The following is a 17773-nucleotide window of genomic DNA, read 5'->3' on the forward strand; positions in this document are numbered from 1 at the left end:
GTGACAATTTGGTGATAACCTTTGGATGACACATAATGGTCACATTTCAGATTTTCAGAGGCTCTTGAAGGTCTTAAGACCTCAGCTTCTGGACTTCTGCTATGGCTGAGTTCTTGTGCATGCATGAAACTTACCTAAAAAGAAAATACAGCCATTTTTCTTTTAAAATGCACATTCAGAAATGTTGCTTCTGAACCTTTAACAAACAGACAAGGTTCTAAAGTTAAATAAATATTGACCTGGCAGGCTGGAGAATCTCTGTTGCTAACAAATACATACATGTTTATTTGGTTTTAATCTGAACATCTGGATGGACAGTGTGCTTGGGTTGTTTTATTTTTTGCAGTTTTCCAGGGAAGCACTGTAGAGCTTATAGTTATATTTGGGACGTGGCACTGCCCTGGGGAAGACCTTCATCAGTTCAGAGGTAAAGAACTGTTTTGGACTTAACAATGACTTATTGTAGCAGCAAGGAAAGAATGTGACGGAAGGAGTGCTGTGGGGTGTGGCCAGGTAATAGCAGCCAGCCCTCTACCTGCTCAGGTGGTTTAGCTTTAAAGCAGCTGAAAAGAGAGTTCCTCAGACTAACACCTGCTGGAGCTCTGTGTGCTAGGTGGTAACCGAGCAAACTGGAAATATGCTTTGCTAAACGGAGGAGCTAAGAAACATTAGGGAAAGCAGAAATAAGGATGAAGAAGCATAATTCTGTTCAGGGAACTTTTAGCCGACTCTTTGGGAAAAAGCATGCCAGCAACAATTCTACAAGCTCCCTCTTTGTCACCAACCCTCCTTGGATCTTCACACAAGAGGTCAACTCTGACAGCCTGAAAACCTCAGGTCAGTATGGCTTCTTTGAGTTTTCAAGGGAGAGTGGGAAGGAAAAGGAGAACGGATTTATACTTTAGTTGTGGTCTTTCACCTAAAAGGGCTCTGTATTGTAGCACTGATCCAGCCATCAGAGCTTTTACTGGGGTGGCAGTGCTGTGCACATTCAATTTGTACTCCAAATTAAGCAACAATTCAGCTAGAAATCTACACTAAGTATTTGGTAAGAATGACTGGATGAAATGGAAACATGTTGTAACCTGTAAAACCTGGATCCTTGCGCCGTCTCAAATAATTAAACATAAGAATGAGTACAGCAGATTCCAATTGTAGCTTCTCTCAAAACACTGTTAAAGAGCAGAATGAGAAGTTGATTTCCTGAGTCAATTTAATAAAATGTTTGTCATTTCATATGGGATTAGAATTGTTCTGATTGCAGCCATCAGGAGGCCTTTAGATGCCTCTGCGCTAGTGGCCTCTGGTAATGACAGCAAAAGACTTGTTCTGTAGGTGGTAATTCTCTCTTGCAGCCTGTAATTGTGGTACAATAGCCTTCAGGCTCAGATGGGTGGGTACAAACTCTGAATTCACTTGGAATGCAGAGTGTCCATGATATAGAATTAATCTTGCAAATTTAAGATCTCCTCCATCAAGGTAGCCATGCAACACTTATTTGCTTCAGATAGGGGTTGTCCAGACATATTGAATGCAAAGGCCAATGGAATAGATGGAAACTGCATATTAAAATTCTTCATAAGTGGTGTCTTTAAAAGTCACCAAATTATGCAACTTGTGCCCATATGTTAGCTCCAGAAACAAAATGTTTTGCTTCCATAGCATATATACTGTAAGTATTTCAGGATCCAGGAGTTCTGCTTCTTGCTTAGGGTTTCTGCTTCTGAGATGCAAAATTTGTACAACCACCTAATGGCAGCAAAGAGTTAGAGGTTTCTTTGCTACTTTCCTGATTTTTGCAGCCCAGATCTGAGACCCACACACACACGCACACTTTTTTTGTCGAGAGAGAGAGAGAGAGAGAGAGAGAGAGAGAGAGAGACAGAGACAGAGACAGAGACAGAGACAGAGACAGAGACAGAGACAGAGACAGACAGAGATACACACACAAACATTATGCACATACACTGCTAAGGGTGGTGGGCTGCTAAGGTGGGCTGCTAAGCTGTCAAGATTGAATAGGTGTGCATATTTTGATTGAAAAGCTAAAGAATTAAATTTATAAAGGACATCTTTGTTGCTATTCTTCACATTCCGTATTGGTAGTTCTTATTCCTGTCCACATACACTTTCAACCCTCAGGCATAAGGTATACCTATGATAATATGTCTGTAAAAATGAAAACACAGTTGAATCATGAGAGGCTTCAGTATAACCTATAACTTTGAACAGCCTAAGGGGCAATACAATGTCCAAGAGGAAGGACCTCTGACTGCTTACCATGCAGCATTATTATGGAATTAGTCTTGAAAAAATATTTAGAAGACTCTGCTTCCTTCTTACACTTAATTTTCAGCCCAGGATTCCCTTTTCTGTGTCGTTCCAAAATAAGCTCTAGGAGAAATGAGGAAGACTTAATCAATGTTTGTTTTCATTCTTTGTTGCACAAATATTTAAAATTGGTTCCATGCTCTGTTTGTAATATATACAAAGCTGAGCAATCTGTCCCCTACACAACATGTTTCTTTCTCTCTTCTGTCATGATAATTCAGGCTATGCGATATCAAATCTTCCCTGTGTAAGGAAAAAGAGAAGAATGACGTGAAATATAAATGTATCAATGCATAGATCAATGCACTGTTTTTCACAAAGGGGAATTATAGCTGTCACAGGGAAATGAGATTTAAAACGGCAGTATCTAGGATGTGGCTCAATGGAGGCAAAATTGCTAACATGATTTTATGTTCATATCAAGGATGGAATAAACAGGGGAATCCTAAAAAAATATTTTACGTTAGGTTCCTTTGTAAATATTTAAGAGACAATTTTTGCTCACAAGAATTCTAGTTGTTTACCTGAGACCTTTGTGTTAATCTTAAAACAGAAGTGAACATTTATTTATTTATTTGCCAGCAAGGACCGTGTATAGTGTGGATAATGAGTTGAGTAAGTCTGTGCGCACTGGGCAAGGTTGACAAAGGGAATCAAATTTAATGTCTCCTTTCTCTCTATCACATACAAAAATGCAATAGCATGCAGTTTGAACTCTCTCTTAAGGGAGATGAGGCAATAATATTCAGCTGGAAGAATAACAGCATCCCTTTTTTAACTTTTGCATTTGAGTCCTATAAAGCCATAGAAACATAGAAAATTAATGGCAGAGAAAGACCTAGTGGTTCATTGAATCTGCCCTTTAGGTTTTTTTTTTTTTCTATATTATTTTTAATTGATTTTCTTTAAAAAAAAATTGTCAGATGATGGCCATTTGTTTTTCCCAAGAATGTTTAAACTCAGTTATTGATGAGCCACTACCTCTGCTGGAAGTTGGTTCCAAGCTTCCACTATTCTTTCTGAGAAACAATACGTTCTAACATTACTTCGTCCTTCCTGTCAGCCTGAGGTTATGTCATGGTTATCCATAGATATGTATATGATACATAGACTGCCCTGCATGCCTTCAGCAGATCTGCTGCCTTAGCTACAGTATATTAGTCCAATACAGGTATAGAAATAAAATTCAGTCAGTTGTTTTCTTGTATTTCCAATAATTATCTCTGTATCCTTCTGCTGCTAACATTGGACTGCACATCCTTTGAAAGAAAACATGTTATTGCTATATTTCTATGATCCCTTTTCCCAACCTGCATACTTATTCATCATGTTTCCTCAGTCAGTTCACATACCACTGAGAATTTGGAATTTGCAAACTGAGGTTGAGGACATTTGCTCTATATCAGTGATGGTGAATCTTTTCAGAACCGAGTGCCCACACCAGAGCAACAGAAACCAAAAGACCAGCAGGACAGTGCACTCATGCTTGATTTTGGAGCATATTTTGGGGTGTTTTCAGGCTGTTTTTGGCCCAAAAAAATTGCCTGAAAATGGCCTGAAAAACAGCATGGGGCTTTTTTCAGGCACTCCAGTGCCTGTGAAGACCAGTTGGCCAGCAGGCAACATAAACCAGAAAAGCATCTGGCAACGGCGTGGGTGCCCACAGAGAGGGCTCTGCATGCCACCTCTGGCACATGTGCCATAGGTTCGCCATCACGGCTCTATATGATGTAACATTGCTCTGGTCCATCCATGCTTGTGATTAGCATGGAGTACTGTGGAAAATTACATCCAAAGCCTTGGTGCTTTCTTTGAGAAAGCTATTTGTTTGAGGTAAATGAATAGCTAAGCATAACACAGAAAATGCCCCATGCCTATATATTAAACAGCTCCTTGAATGAAATGTTTACAACATTTTTATGCTGCATGGACTAAAAAAAATAGTTGAATTCAGCTTGAACCTCACCTTAGTTTTGCATAAATGAATTGCAAAGTAAACACAAGTTGCAATGGGTGTGGGCTTGTGGGTGTCACTGACTCAAAGATTTCTGGATCTAGTCTCTGGCCCTTCCCTCTTTCCTATACTAACCTTAAAGCTATGGATGTACTCAACATAAAATGCAGCTACACCTCTCATGTGTAATGCAGGAAAATGACACAACAGTGTTCTACATATCTGAAAAATATCCCTTACCTATCAAATTAATTATATAGTGATTAGGAAGATGATGTCATTTTTTGTAAATACAACCCAATCTTCAAGAATGTTCAATTTTTGTAAAAAGTTCCTTGCAAGTTCTCAACAGATTTAACTTTTCTTCCACCTTACCTCTGAGAAACTGCTTGAAATATAGTCAAGTTTATCACTGATGAATTATTTCCACAAATGTTCCTGGGATATAAACCATTCTGCTGGTTGGTGCAATGTGCCTCAAAGTCGTCAACTTTGACATGTTTGGACTTCAATTCCTAAAACCCTGCCAACATGCTTACTGGGGAATTTTGAACGTTGACAAACTTCTTAAATATGTCAAGTTTCTGAAACACTAATTTAGTGTTTAATATTTAACCTTGACAGCAGACTGAGGGGAAAATTGGTTTTTCATTTTACAGTTTAACTCCAATAGTATAACAATCCTGAATGTTTTGAACTGACTTGAATAAATATTGTAAGAATAACTGAGAAATTCTCTTAACTACCAAATTCTACTTGTCCTTTTGCATTCTAAGTGAAATAAGCCCTCAAATGAGCCATTTAGGCAGCTCTGAATTTATATACAGGGTACATCTATCTCCTAATACTCATCTTCACTTATGGAGTTATTCTCATTGATTCCTTATTTACTGCTTTCATTCTGCATAATGCTTAGAGTTAGAGGTTACAATTAGCAAGTTCTTTGGAAGATGTTGATCACATAGGGAATATAAACATTAGAATTCAAGATTGTTTCCCAACCTAAATACTGCTACCAATGAATCTAGAGCACTAGGCATATTCATTTATTTACTTTTATTTTAAAAAACACATGCACAGCATTTTCAGTGCCAATCACAACCAGAGGCTTACCTAATTAATGACAGATCTCAAAGTGTAGCATCGCTAGGAATTCTGAGAGCTGACTACATTTGTTTCTAACATACCTGGCTACCTTTTAGCAAAAACTGGTATAAGCTATATCATATTAAGAGTTAGTAGAAGCACAAGTCCATTCTGATACGTTTGTATGAAATGAGATGATGCAATTCAACATTGTTGACCACAAATCAGCAAATAACATCTTAAATTAGGGTTTTGCTTTTAAACCTGGTGCAATAAGTATTTTTCATAATGATAAGAGGAAGAACAAATAGCAAAATGATGGTCATAAATACAGATTATCCCAGCTTCACAAAAAGATCGATTTCCACGTGTCAACTTTTTAAAAACAAAAGTATAAAGAGATGGACAATATTTTTACTGCCTATAAATAAGCATCTCCTTCGAATTTATTGTAATTCTTTTGTTATATACCGTATTAAATAAATTATTTTTATTTTAGAGCTCTGGGGTTCTTGTTCTTTGAGTTAACTGTTTCCTGGCTAAATTGTAAAGAGAAAAGTCTAACATCTGATTAAATTCATATAAAAGAGGCATATTTTTGTCATTCCAATATTTCAACTCAACCTCAAGAAGCTGCTCCGGCCCTCTGGAACGAGCTCCCCGTGGAGATTCAGACCCTCACCACCCTTCAGGCTTTCCGCAAAGCCCTTAAAACCTGGCTGTTCTGACAGGCCTGGGGCTGACGAGCTCCTTGTCCCCGCTTGAATTGTGTGGTTGTGGATTGTTTTTAAATTGTTGTAGTTGTCTGTCCGTTGTTTCCTCCTGTTTGTATCCCCCCCTTTACTTTGGTTTGTGAGCCGCCCTGAGTCCCTCTGGGAATAGGGCGGCATAGAAATGCAATAAATCAAATCAAATCAAATCAAATCAAGATGGCTTAAAACTCTCTAAAGAAGGCTGTGAATCCTAGCTTTAAATGAAGATTAATTGACTTGAATTAATTGTGCTGCCGCATTCCTGGTACATTAATTCTCTTCATGTACCTTTTAATGTTAAAGATACTACTATTTACTGCTCTAAAAATGAAGAAAGGATGAAAAATTCCATTTCTGAAATAAGATCATTACATCGCCATCATAACATCTGCATCTTCTTGATCACTGAAAAAAATCTATTAAATGCTATACTCTCTGGATGCAAAAATATTCTATATTACCCCCTGCTTTATACTATACTGTTGCAATCAGATGAATTTTGAGGAAATGAGGTTGCCTCATAAAAGATAGGGCTGACAGGGATTCTTGCTTCTTTTTAGTGTAAGCACATTTCATAGTTTTGGCAGTCTTTGAGTGAGAGATTTCCAGACTGTCTACAATCTCTAAGATGTACATAGTGTCCAAAACCCAACCAACCTATCTCATGTTCTTCCATTTGAATAATCAGCTGACTAACAATATGGAACTTCACCATGTCAATATTGCTGTCAAATTCTGTAAACATCATAGTCTTTGGTTTACTGCAGTATTTTAATCCAATCTCTCAGATTTTCAGCCTTCTTATTCTTTGCTACCTGATAAGGAAGAGGTCTACCATACATTCTTATTTTAAATTATAACAAGGGGATATATTTAGTTTAGTAAATCATAGGGGCAGATCAACCTTCCTCAACCTGGTGCCTTGCAAATGTGTTTTGTAATCAACATGCACAACTATCTTGGTTCAATAGAAGTTGTTGTACAGTTCACCTTCAAGACACCAGATTGAAAATGCTAAAGTCTTCATGTGTGGGAAAATCCATTCCTTTTCTTCAACTTCTAATTCCAAATATCCTTTAATCCCATTTGAAATTCATCTTTATCTTTGCTAGGTTTTATTTTGCATTCCTAGAATGAAAAAGCCATTGACAATAATAGATGGAGAAAAGCATTGGGGTTGTTTTCTTTCCAAAGTTTTCTATTTTGAATTCCTCTCAGAGAGATGTTGCTTCAGTAAAACCAGGTATTGAGCATCATTAAATATATAATGTATTATATATTTAGCAATCTCATTTATACATACATACATACATACATATTCCACATGTTTGTTTAATTGCCTGTTCATTAAATACAATCATATTACATTCTTTATATACTGATCTGGCATTCTGTGGCTTCCCCAACTCCCCCCATCATTTTTAGATGCATCACAATTTCCAAGATGTCTTGTGACTGCTCAGAGCCTTTTAAAAAAATTGCACAATTGGCATAGATGCTGTCTTCCAGTAAATGAACAAAATTGTATTCAATGGCTGGCTACTTTAAACTTAAACAGAGATGGTAACAGATTGGTGAATATGATTTGTGTCTGGCTTCCTTGGAGCACTATGTAGCTAGCTGCGGTTAATAAATTGCAATACAGAAGTAATATAAAAGTTACCTGAATAGAATCTATGTGGACAGAGGAGATTGAATGATAGGCAAAAGGAAAAAACAGCTTTCATGGGGTGGGGATTGTTACACCTGGGAAACCTTTTGATTATGCAAGGAAGAAATAAGGAATGCCTTGTAGTGTGTGGCATGTACAAATCTCCATGTACAATTAGTGCACTTAGTAAACTGAGTATGAATCTAGTCCTAGATGTAGGCTGGACAATAGATGTATTGCATTGCTACCGGCAAGTCTGTTTTCTTCACATTTAGTTCTCCAAATGTAATGGCTATTGACAGTGGTCCTGCCTTACAGGGCAATCCTATGCATGTTTGCTTACAAAGAAATCCCATCATAGGACTCAATAATATGATGCAGGTAAACCTGAGGAATACATAGAATAGGTACAGGTAGTCCTCAACTTATGACCGTAACTGAGCCCAAAATTTCTGTTGATAAGTGAGACAATCGTGGGCGTCCCCACTGACTTTGTTCATCAGAAGGTCACAAAAGATGATCACATGACCCCAGGACACTGCAACCATCATAAATATGAATCAGTTGCCAAGCATCCGAATTTTGATCACCTGACTGGGAATGCTACAAGAGTTATAAGTATGAAAAAAGATCATGGGTCATTTTTTTCAATGCTGTGTAACTTTGAACTGTCACTAAATGAACTTTTGTAAGTCAAAGTTTACATGTTTACATGTAGGGCCTTTAGTACAATTTCCCTCTTACAGTGTCTTATTGCTGTGTTTTTTAGAACTCTAAAGGCCCATTATAGGATATATTTTCTGGTTTGATAAAATTAGCCATTGCGTGGCAAGCTAGCAACTACATATGATTTATTGGTTGTAAGCTATGTGAAATGGACATCCAAATGAAAACTTGACAAGGTTTTAGAAAATTTCCAAAAATAAATAAAGGATGTGATGAATTGCAATGGGGGGTGGTGGTGTTGAAATTATCATAAAACCAACTCATTCCATGTCAGTTTGTGTTGACTGACTTCTTAGAATGCAGTTAATTTGGACAACTGTTTTGAAAATGTTTCTATTTTGGTTGTATATTTATTCTTTCTCAAATATTTTGTGTTATTTTTCATGCCACTGAAGCCTTCTTAATTTTGTCCGATCCATATCAATAACTACTTAAATACTAATATTTTCTTGGTGCATTCGGTGGAACTTGATACACATAGCAGAATTCTCTGTATGGAATAGCCACCTTGAGAATCCACCTTTAGAAAATATTAGACAATTTGTGACCCTTTGGATCATTGTTTCAGAGATATTTCCTGACCAGATTCCTTAGTGCCTTTAACAGTAGAAGAGCGTCTTATGGTCTTGGAAAGCTCTTGAAAATTCAGGGAAATAGTCAGAGATGTATCTGCCTTGAAAGTAACCCATAATGAACTGTCTAGCACAGTCAAACATCAGGAGCCTTGACCATAGGAAATGTTTTATGGCATTTTGTGTTATGTCATAAAAAGCTTCATGATAGTTTTATGCCATAAAATGTTTAATAAAATTTGCCAAGTTTCAGTTCCATGGGAATTGCCCTATGATGCACCATTTCAATCTGTTAAATTTACAGACATAAGAATTTTAGTAGTATATAAATGACTGCCAGATATCAATAGACCATTAAAACAACTGGGACTTAATTTGTTTTATCTTACCATTATCTATATTCCCTACCCTCTTCCTACCATTTCATCATTCCTTATCATTCCCAGAAATTAATATTTATTTTGAATTGAAAGGATCTTTCAAATGCTTTGCATTTCTGCTCTTTGTGAGTCTACCCTGTTAGCTTGTCCTTGCTATGGAATACTAAACTTAGTTTTGGACTGTAAGAAAAGACTGGAACAGTGCCAGTTAATATATTAGTTAAATGAGATTAAAATATATATTACTCATGATAAAAGAATAATATTTTATATAAGAAATACGGTGTCAATTGTGCTACAAATTTCTTGCTGGTTTTCAAAGCTTATTTTGGCTATCTAGATGGAAAATTGATTCAAGAATTCATAAGTTAAAAGGAATGAATTTAGTGCGTATAATCTTTATTGACATGACAATCTAGAAGAATAGATATTTGAAGAATTTCAGGTGCATGCTCATTGTTATAGAAGAAATATTCAGATATATATTTCCATAAAAATACATTTCTTCCAGCTCTTTCCTAATGAGAAAAGGAATTAATGGGCTACATCTGCTAAACAGAAAAAAACACATGGTAGAGACAAGTAGTTTGCAGATGTTTTGTCCTCTTTTGCACGTGTGTATAAGTTGTGTGCAAATCATAACTTTTCCTATTCGTATCATGACCCAGATGCCTAAAATGGGCAAAGCTTAAAATGGTGCAGTGGTGCTTTAATTTATCTGACAAAAACAGCAAGAGCATACAGATTTGCTGGTGGGTGGAGAGGGAGAGAAAGCACACATATGCAGATGCCCTTTATGTAATGAAATTATGTATAATTCCTTGTTTATTTCTGACTTTGAATCAGTAATGGAATTGCAAGTGGGCAAGGATTTTTCTGCTTCTTTTACTGCTGATCATGCGTACTCTATATGACTCTCCTCTTTTAATGTGCTTTAATGTTTATTTTCTTTGCAGCAACTTCCTGCAGAGCCTTCCAACAGAGGTGGGGCTTATAGAGTTTGAGTGTGTCTGCTGATCATACTTGTTAATTCATGCTGTTCACCTGAGAAGGTTGTTAAAGTAAATTATGGGCTGCATTAACAACTAGAAAACACAGCTTAGAGAAGTGTGATTATGTGGCAAGAATGTGAGGGTGGAAGCTAAGATGTCCACAGGTTCTGATTCGGGAATGTACCAACATGTCCAAGGTTTCTTCCCTGCTGTTTTAATAGGCCTATAGTTGTGTCTAGATCCCAATTGTTATTGCAAAAAACTTCTGAAAAATGTGAGGTCTGGATAATAAATATGGGCTAATCTCTATTATTGTCTTTCTGAACATGTGTTTGCAGTAATTTTGAATGATCATGATGGTACTAGCAACAGGGTCATAAAGTTCCCCAAACATTCCCTTTCTATGAAACAATAAGCTATATCACACAGCTGTGTATACCAAACTGACGTATACTTCAGTTCAATAAACTAAGTCTTGAGGACAGGTAGTAAAAGAGAAAGAGCAAAAGGGCCTGTCTTTCAGGAAACTGGTAAAATACAAGAAGCTTGTCCTTGGTGTTATGTTGGTTCAGGACAGTCTATGCCATTAATGCTCATCTGTCAGGCCCAAACCCAAGAATGACGTGTGGTCATTCTTCTAAGCTTAGTTCTTTGTTGTTTTAACACCTGTAGACAAAATCTTACCAGACTAAGGACTCTGCTATCTTCATCTGCAATGTACTTTGTGAACTGGTAGGAAGGAGCTGGCTTCATCCTCTTTCTCACTTGATATCTGAGCTGAATTGCTTAGTCCTCTGAAATACACCACGTCCCTCCTGGGAGTCCACCTTCTTACTATAATCCATCACATTTTCTTAATTCCCATTTCTCCCATTCCCACTTTTTTTCTTAATTCCCATTCCTCCCATTCCCAAGTTCATTTTCCTCCATGCATATTTTGGGCTACAGAAAAACAGATACATTTGAGAGTTGAAAAAGGAAAGAACAATTGAATATTTTGGTTCCTACAGTCTTTCTTCCATTCTGCTAAATCCTCCCTTGTGATTTCCTTCCCTTCTCCCTCAAGAATCATGTGCTTGCCTCATTCTAGGAGCATGTCAGCCCCTGCTGAGCTATTTTGGGATGCCCTCTCAAGGGCAGTTTTTCTGAATATTTATCAGGTGATAGAGATTTCTACAAATCTTAGATTCCTGTCATGTCTTCAAAGTGGGCTGGGTCAAAACACAGACACCACAGTGTTTCCAGGAATGTTATTTTATTGTTGCAGTTTATAAATAAGAAAATCTTGTCCAGGTTTCTTTCTGTTTCATCTTATACTAAACAAGAGTAAGGCGGGGTTATTTTGAATTTCATACTTCCTTCTGTCTCTGGTCTTTCCAAGACCCTTTTTAATGGCTTGCTTATACCTTTCGAGGTCAGATTTAAATTCTTTTATATTTGCCAAATATTGTTCTAAGAGGTATGCAGAAAGATAATGAATAAGAGTGGCTTCTTCAAAACGTCAAGTTATTTATATTATCCAATTAGCACTATTAGTTTGGATATATAATTAATTGTAAAAGAAAGGGAGAGATGCTAAAATTTAGGTTCCTGATGTTTGATAAGTTAAACAAACTGGACCAATCAGCTGCCATCCAGATATACCAAATTTCCACAATCTAGTTTAAGATGCTGGCTAGAGAATTTTGGGAAGTAGAAGTCGCCATTTTAAAATTGCTGAAGTTTAGAAACTCTAATCTAGAATACCAACTCAATATGATCAAATACTATGCTAGCATGGCATTCTAAAAGCCATAATTCTAATCCACTTCATCGTCAGAGGAATCAGGTTGTAAAAGTTTGATTTAAATCAACATTTAATTTATAATTTAATTTAAATGATAAAAGATCATTTATATTTCTGATTAAACATGTATATGTTTTCAATGTCTTTTTAGGGGACTATTGGAATAAACAGATTATATTAACTCATTATAAACTATGCAATCTAATACATATTAATTTGAAAGTATTATTTATTTTAATGAAAGTCCTAATTATGCACATGTAAAATTGTAGCCAAATAAGTAAGGTATCCCAATTTTCAAAATGCATAAATAGAACTTCTTATAAAATGGTAGGTGACAAACCTAACTTTAAATTTTTCATTTCCTCATTGGTTTTGCAGACAAATGAATTTGCCTTCTAAAGTAGTACCTACTACTATTTATGTGCTAGGATCGTTTGAAAAAAAATACATATATTTAAGTACACAGACATACATATTCAGAAATAGGTTTGGTTTACTCATTTGCAAATATAGAAACATGTAATTGATTTAATCAATCTATTAAATGGTTAAATCACATACATTAAGACTATAAATCTTCATAGATTTTCTTGTAAATAAAGTCCTAAAGTCTACTTGTAGATTTAGTTAAAGTTCCTTGAGTAATTTAAAAGATTTAAATCTGTATCTTTTCTGTCAAATTTCTGTCAAGCCAATTTTGAACTCCAGTTGACAACTTAAGATGAGATACTACAGTGCAAAAATAGATCTAATTATTTTTTTTAAAAGGTACCATTTTAGGAGGAGACCCTTTAAGGTGAAAACTAAGGAACTAAGGGCTAAATGTTTTGGCAGAATATTAAAGACAAGTCTATTCTTTGATATGCTGTTATATTTTTATGATTGTAAAAACTCTCAGTCCTGGTACTAAAATATGACTGCCTCTGATCCGCATCCTCTGAGTTGCTTGCTATACTGCTAAAGGTTTTGTGTATGTGACCTTTAACTGGGCAAAATAGTGCATCATAGGGCAAAACCTTTTCAATTAAGGTACCTAAATGAACTAACTTACGTAATGCATGCAAAATCTGGGATCCATAACTCCTGGGTAATTGAAATTTGGCAAATTTTGTAAAGCATATTATGACATAAAAATACAATAAAGCAGCGTTTCTCAACCTGTGGGTCGCGACCCCTTTGGGGGTTGAACAACCCTTTCACAGGGGTCGCCTAAGACCATCGGAAAACACATGGTCTTTCTAGAGCCTAGATAAGCATTTTGTGACATAATACAAGTGTCATAAAACCTTTCCTCTGGTTAACTCCTGATATTTGATTGTGCTATACAGTTCAACATACTTTCAAGACGGATACATCTCTGAATATCTCCCTGCATGTTTTAAGAACCTTTCAAGTCCTTTAGAAGCTCTGCCATTATTGAAGGCATTGAGAAATCTGGTCAGGAAATGTCTGAAATAATGATCCAAGGGGTCATAGGTTGCCAAGTTGTGTCAGGCATGAATTACCAGACGCATACATGCAGAAATCAAGCTAAATATTTTATTAAGTTCTGCCTATAATACAAGAATGTCCTCAGTGTAGGAGATTGATGGAACCTAAAGGAGATAGGTCGGTTCTAACCTTTTGGTGGTGTGCAGGGATTCCAGGCTAACTCCATGCTTGATCCCTCCTCTCTGCCAGGCTGGGTGCTTCCCAGCAAGTTGCTTCTTATTCCCAAAAAATAGGAAATATTTCATCTATGTGCCCAGTTCATCTTGAAACTGATCTTCATGGTATATTATTATTGGGATAATGCATTTATTTTATCCAGCGAATGAACCAGGGTGAGCATTTCCAGGAATTTACACATATTGTTGTTGTGATTATGAAATATTGCCTTCTAATTTTTATTATTCCCCAATGCCTTACTTAGTAAAAAATGAAACATCAAGATAAAGAGCAGGTCTCTTTGAATGAAGTCTCATCCTTTGAATGCATATCTATGATCCTGCTTGATGTTTTCTTCAAAGACACCAGACAAAAAGCACTATGGTGGATGCAAGTTGTAAATTTGCAACACTGAAAAACACTAAGGATGTTTTGTCCTTCAGTCTTCTGAGCATAATTAAATGACCAAGATCTGTTGAGGTGATAAAAGCAACTAAAGCACTTGGGTATGAGAACAGAGTCCCTGTCAATGGAAGGACGTAAAGGAAATGTTGAAGCTTGGGTTTTGGGAATAGCAGGTTGTGTAGAGCAGGCTGTTGCTTGTTCTTTGACGCCACAGTTTGATTGGTTGGTCTAACAAAACCTGTCAGATAAGATCATGGGTAAAAAGAGGCTGAGTTATCAGTAGGATTAACTACTCCACTTTAGATAGAAGGCTGATAAGAATAGGAAAACATGTTTTCACCACACTTGAAAAAGCTTTCTTGATTTCATTCTTTTTTCTGTTCCCACTCTGTACTCCATACTGCAAATGGCATTAAACTGAAAGTCTTATATCTTAAAATGTCTATTCTCATTTTTTCCAACTTTCTTGCTTCTTCTGTTTTTATATCATCTTTCCTGCTGGGACACTGTGAAAAATTCAAATTTGCATACGTTCTTGCTATTTTTGTTAATTGTATTGGAAATATTACCCAAATTAACTTTTGGAATTTTTTTTTCATACATCAACAGGGCTACAATGGTTTTTCAGAAACATGGGTTACTTTGAAATTGTAATGCAGTGTCTGATACTTCTGACTGGGATGCAACTTCAAACACCCACTTTCCCAGCCAGCCAGCTAGCTAGGTAGAATTGTAAATAAGGGTGTGTTATCTTGATAGGGATATATTGATTTGCATCTCTTTTAACTCACAAATTTTTATCGGTGCTTATAAGGAAGTAACCAACATTGATTTTATTTTCTTTCACAAGATTTAGTTTGTAAATAATATGGTTTGATCTTTAAGCAAGGGCTGAATATCAGAATAAGACAGAAGTATGACATGTAGGAGTTATAGAAACTGTTCATCCACAAATATAAAAATTGTGCTATTGTGAATAATAGTTCCAAGAGTAAGTGTCCATTAGAATATCTATATACTTCTAAAACTCTCATATTGTTTGGTTGAAATGATGCCTCAAAGAGCAACGGTTTTTAAACCAATGAACTAATTTACAAAATGTGTCTTAAATCCTGGACCTATGACACCCATGGGAGTAAAACTTGGGGAAGTTGCAGCCTCTTCAGCACTGCTGTGCTACTGCTGCTTCAGTTCTGCTGCCACACTGCCTTGGTCAGCCACAGTCATGTGATCTTCATTTCCAATGTTTCCTGATAGCTTCCTGATAGCAAAGTCTTTGCTTATGGGAAGCGCATAGGGTGAAAGTCAATGAGGATGTAGGCAGGTAAAGTTGCAAACTGTTTGAGTAAGTTTACTCCCCCAGTGAACTTTATCCCAGTTACTATGCACTTGTGCTACATTGGCTATTTGTGCATCCCTTTTCTCCCTCCCCTACTCACCTGTTGTAAAGTAAAGTAAACTGTAAAGTTAATTGTAATTGCTGACACTCCCTGCCCCCTGCCCATTAGCAAGGGAAATTGGTTGCCAAAAGGAAGCACAAAAATGAATACTTCAATCAGTCCACACTCTTCTATTTGTTTCCCTCCTACTTTTCTTCTAGTAATAGCAAGCGGAAACACCATCAATAAGTTCTGGGAGCAGAAAGACTCCCTGCCCAGTTGCTTATGCAGAACAAAAGTTGGTGTTATGGTGACCAGGCACATGGCAATAGGGTGCTTTTGGCAATGGAAATAGTTCCACATCATAGCCCAAGAGGAAGTCTTTGCAGTCTTTTCTTTGGATCAGAAATTGAGCTCATCGTTAACCAACTCAGTTTTTAATTCCCACACAAGTTCTACAATGGTTGTAAGGATGCAAGGCTGCGAATGAAAGAATTTACATATTTGCTGGTTCATCTTGTATCGTATTAATATAATCATGGAGAAGCTTCTGAGTACATGCTGAAGTTGTATTTTATGGCAAGTTTAGGTTGCATCTTTAGAAGGATTCTAATGATTTTTAGATTCTATGCATAAAGTAATTTGAAATGGCTTCCAAGTGTTTGTGAAACCATGGTGACCTTTTATGTGCTTCTATTTTTAATGCCCGTTAGTTAAGCCCCTCTGTCAAAGGAATCTGATATGTCTCATGGATAAATATTACTACAAACTATTTAGATGGTAGGATTGGTTTGAGTGGAATAATTAGGAAGTTTATAACTCATCTCAAAAACAACATTTGGCCTTCATTCCTTTGCTTATTTATTATCTCCACTATTTTGTTTTAGGTGAAGTGGATGGTATTTATTATGGCGGCAATCGCTTTGGGTCAATGACAGATTCTGGAACAGCCACACTTAAACCACGTCCAAGAGTGCGCCCTCTGCTCACTTTCTTGCCTCTGGTGAGTATTTGCTACACATTACATGATGTTGGATGATACCCATCCATCTAACAATCTTATTGTTCTTGTAAGGGAAGATAGAGGACAAATTTATTTGTTTCAGTTTAATATAGCTGCTTTGAAAATAAGATTGGGGTTTTATTGGAGGAGAAGGGGGAAGTAAGAAAATTCCAAAGCTTTCATATATCAAACACATGTTTATAAGTGAGAATGTATATACTGGTTTTATGTGGATGAAGGGAATAATCACAATCAACATAAAATATAAGTTGATATTATGGAAACTGAAAAGAGCTTCAGGTCTCATATTATATACATGCTGAAAATTGCAATTTGAAATGGAAAGATTTTTTTTGCATACAGCATGGAAATATATTGATTTAGAACCAGGCCAGGGATATCATTAATAAGGAAAGTTGGAAAATTCTTTCTTTTTACAACAGTAGTTGAAGTGAGAGACACTTTTCATCAAGACTAAAGGGGACACAAATGTTACAATCTTCAGCCCACTTCCTGGGGTTTTGATTCTGCTCAGGAGGTACTATTGCAATATCATGCTTACTCTCTGCATTCATGCAATTAATGTCTCAGATTGGCTTCTCCTTAAAGTATTAGAAAGATCTTTGGATATGACTTTAGTAGATGTTGCAACCCCTTTGGATTACAACAAGATTTTTCAAACAGGAATGTTTGAAGAACTATTTTGAGCATCAATTATTATAGCTACCAGGTTGCATGACTGGACTAGCATCCTTTTTGCAAATACCATGAAAAATATTGCAGAACATATGGTTCATAGGAATGTTGAAGGGATCATTATTAGATACATCACTACTTGATAATCTAGTTTTCAAAATGTATCAGATAAATGATGAAAGCTGTGGCAAGAAAAAAACAGAAGGTTCCCCCCCCCCACTCTTCTTTGTAACAATTTTATGAAGATAATCAAGTGATTTTGAGTTGTATTATCTTCAGTGTATTTAGTTTTGCTAGAAAACGATTACTATTAGATAGATAAGCCTATGAACAACTTGAACCAATACTTTTACATTTGGAAACAAGCAGAGATGAAACAGAGATATTCTGATACCATTAATGTTAAGGGT

The 17773-nt window shown here is 36.3% G+C and overlaps 1 protein-coding gene across 1 annotated transcript in view; it reads left to right on the plus strand.

Moving 5' to 3' along the window:
* Positions 1-432: 432 nt before the first annotated feature.
* The window catches only part of CUNH6orf132 (chromosome unknown C6orf132 homolog), a 44862-nt gene continuing 27521 nt past the window's right edge, over positions 433-17773 (plus strand). The window contains exons 1-2 of the mRNA XM_014054207.2: positions 433-837; positions 16552-16667. Coding sequence (XP_013909682.2) covers positions 690-837; positions 16552-16667 — 264 coding nt within the window. The 5' untranslated portion in view covers positions 433-689. The remainder of the gene's footprint in view (positions 838-16551; positions 16668-17773) is intronic.

This window comes from Thamnophis sirtalis, unplaced genomic scaffold (assembly GCF_051295495.1).
Source record: "Thamnophis sirtalis isolate CommonGarterSnake01/CBP01778 unplaced genomic scaffold, rThaSir2_p1.2 scaffold_7, whole genome shotgun sequence".
Classification (NCBI taxonomy): Eukaryota; Metazoa; Chordata; class Lepidosauria; order Squamata; family Natricidae; genus Thamnophis; species Thamnophis sirtalis.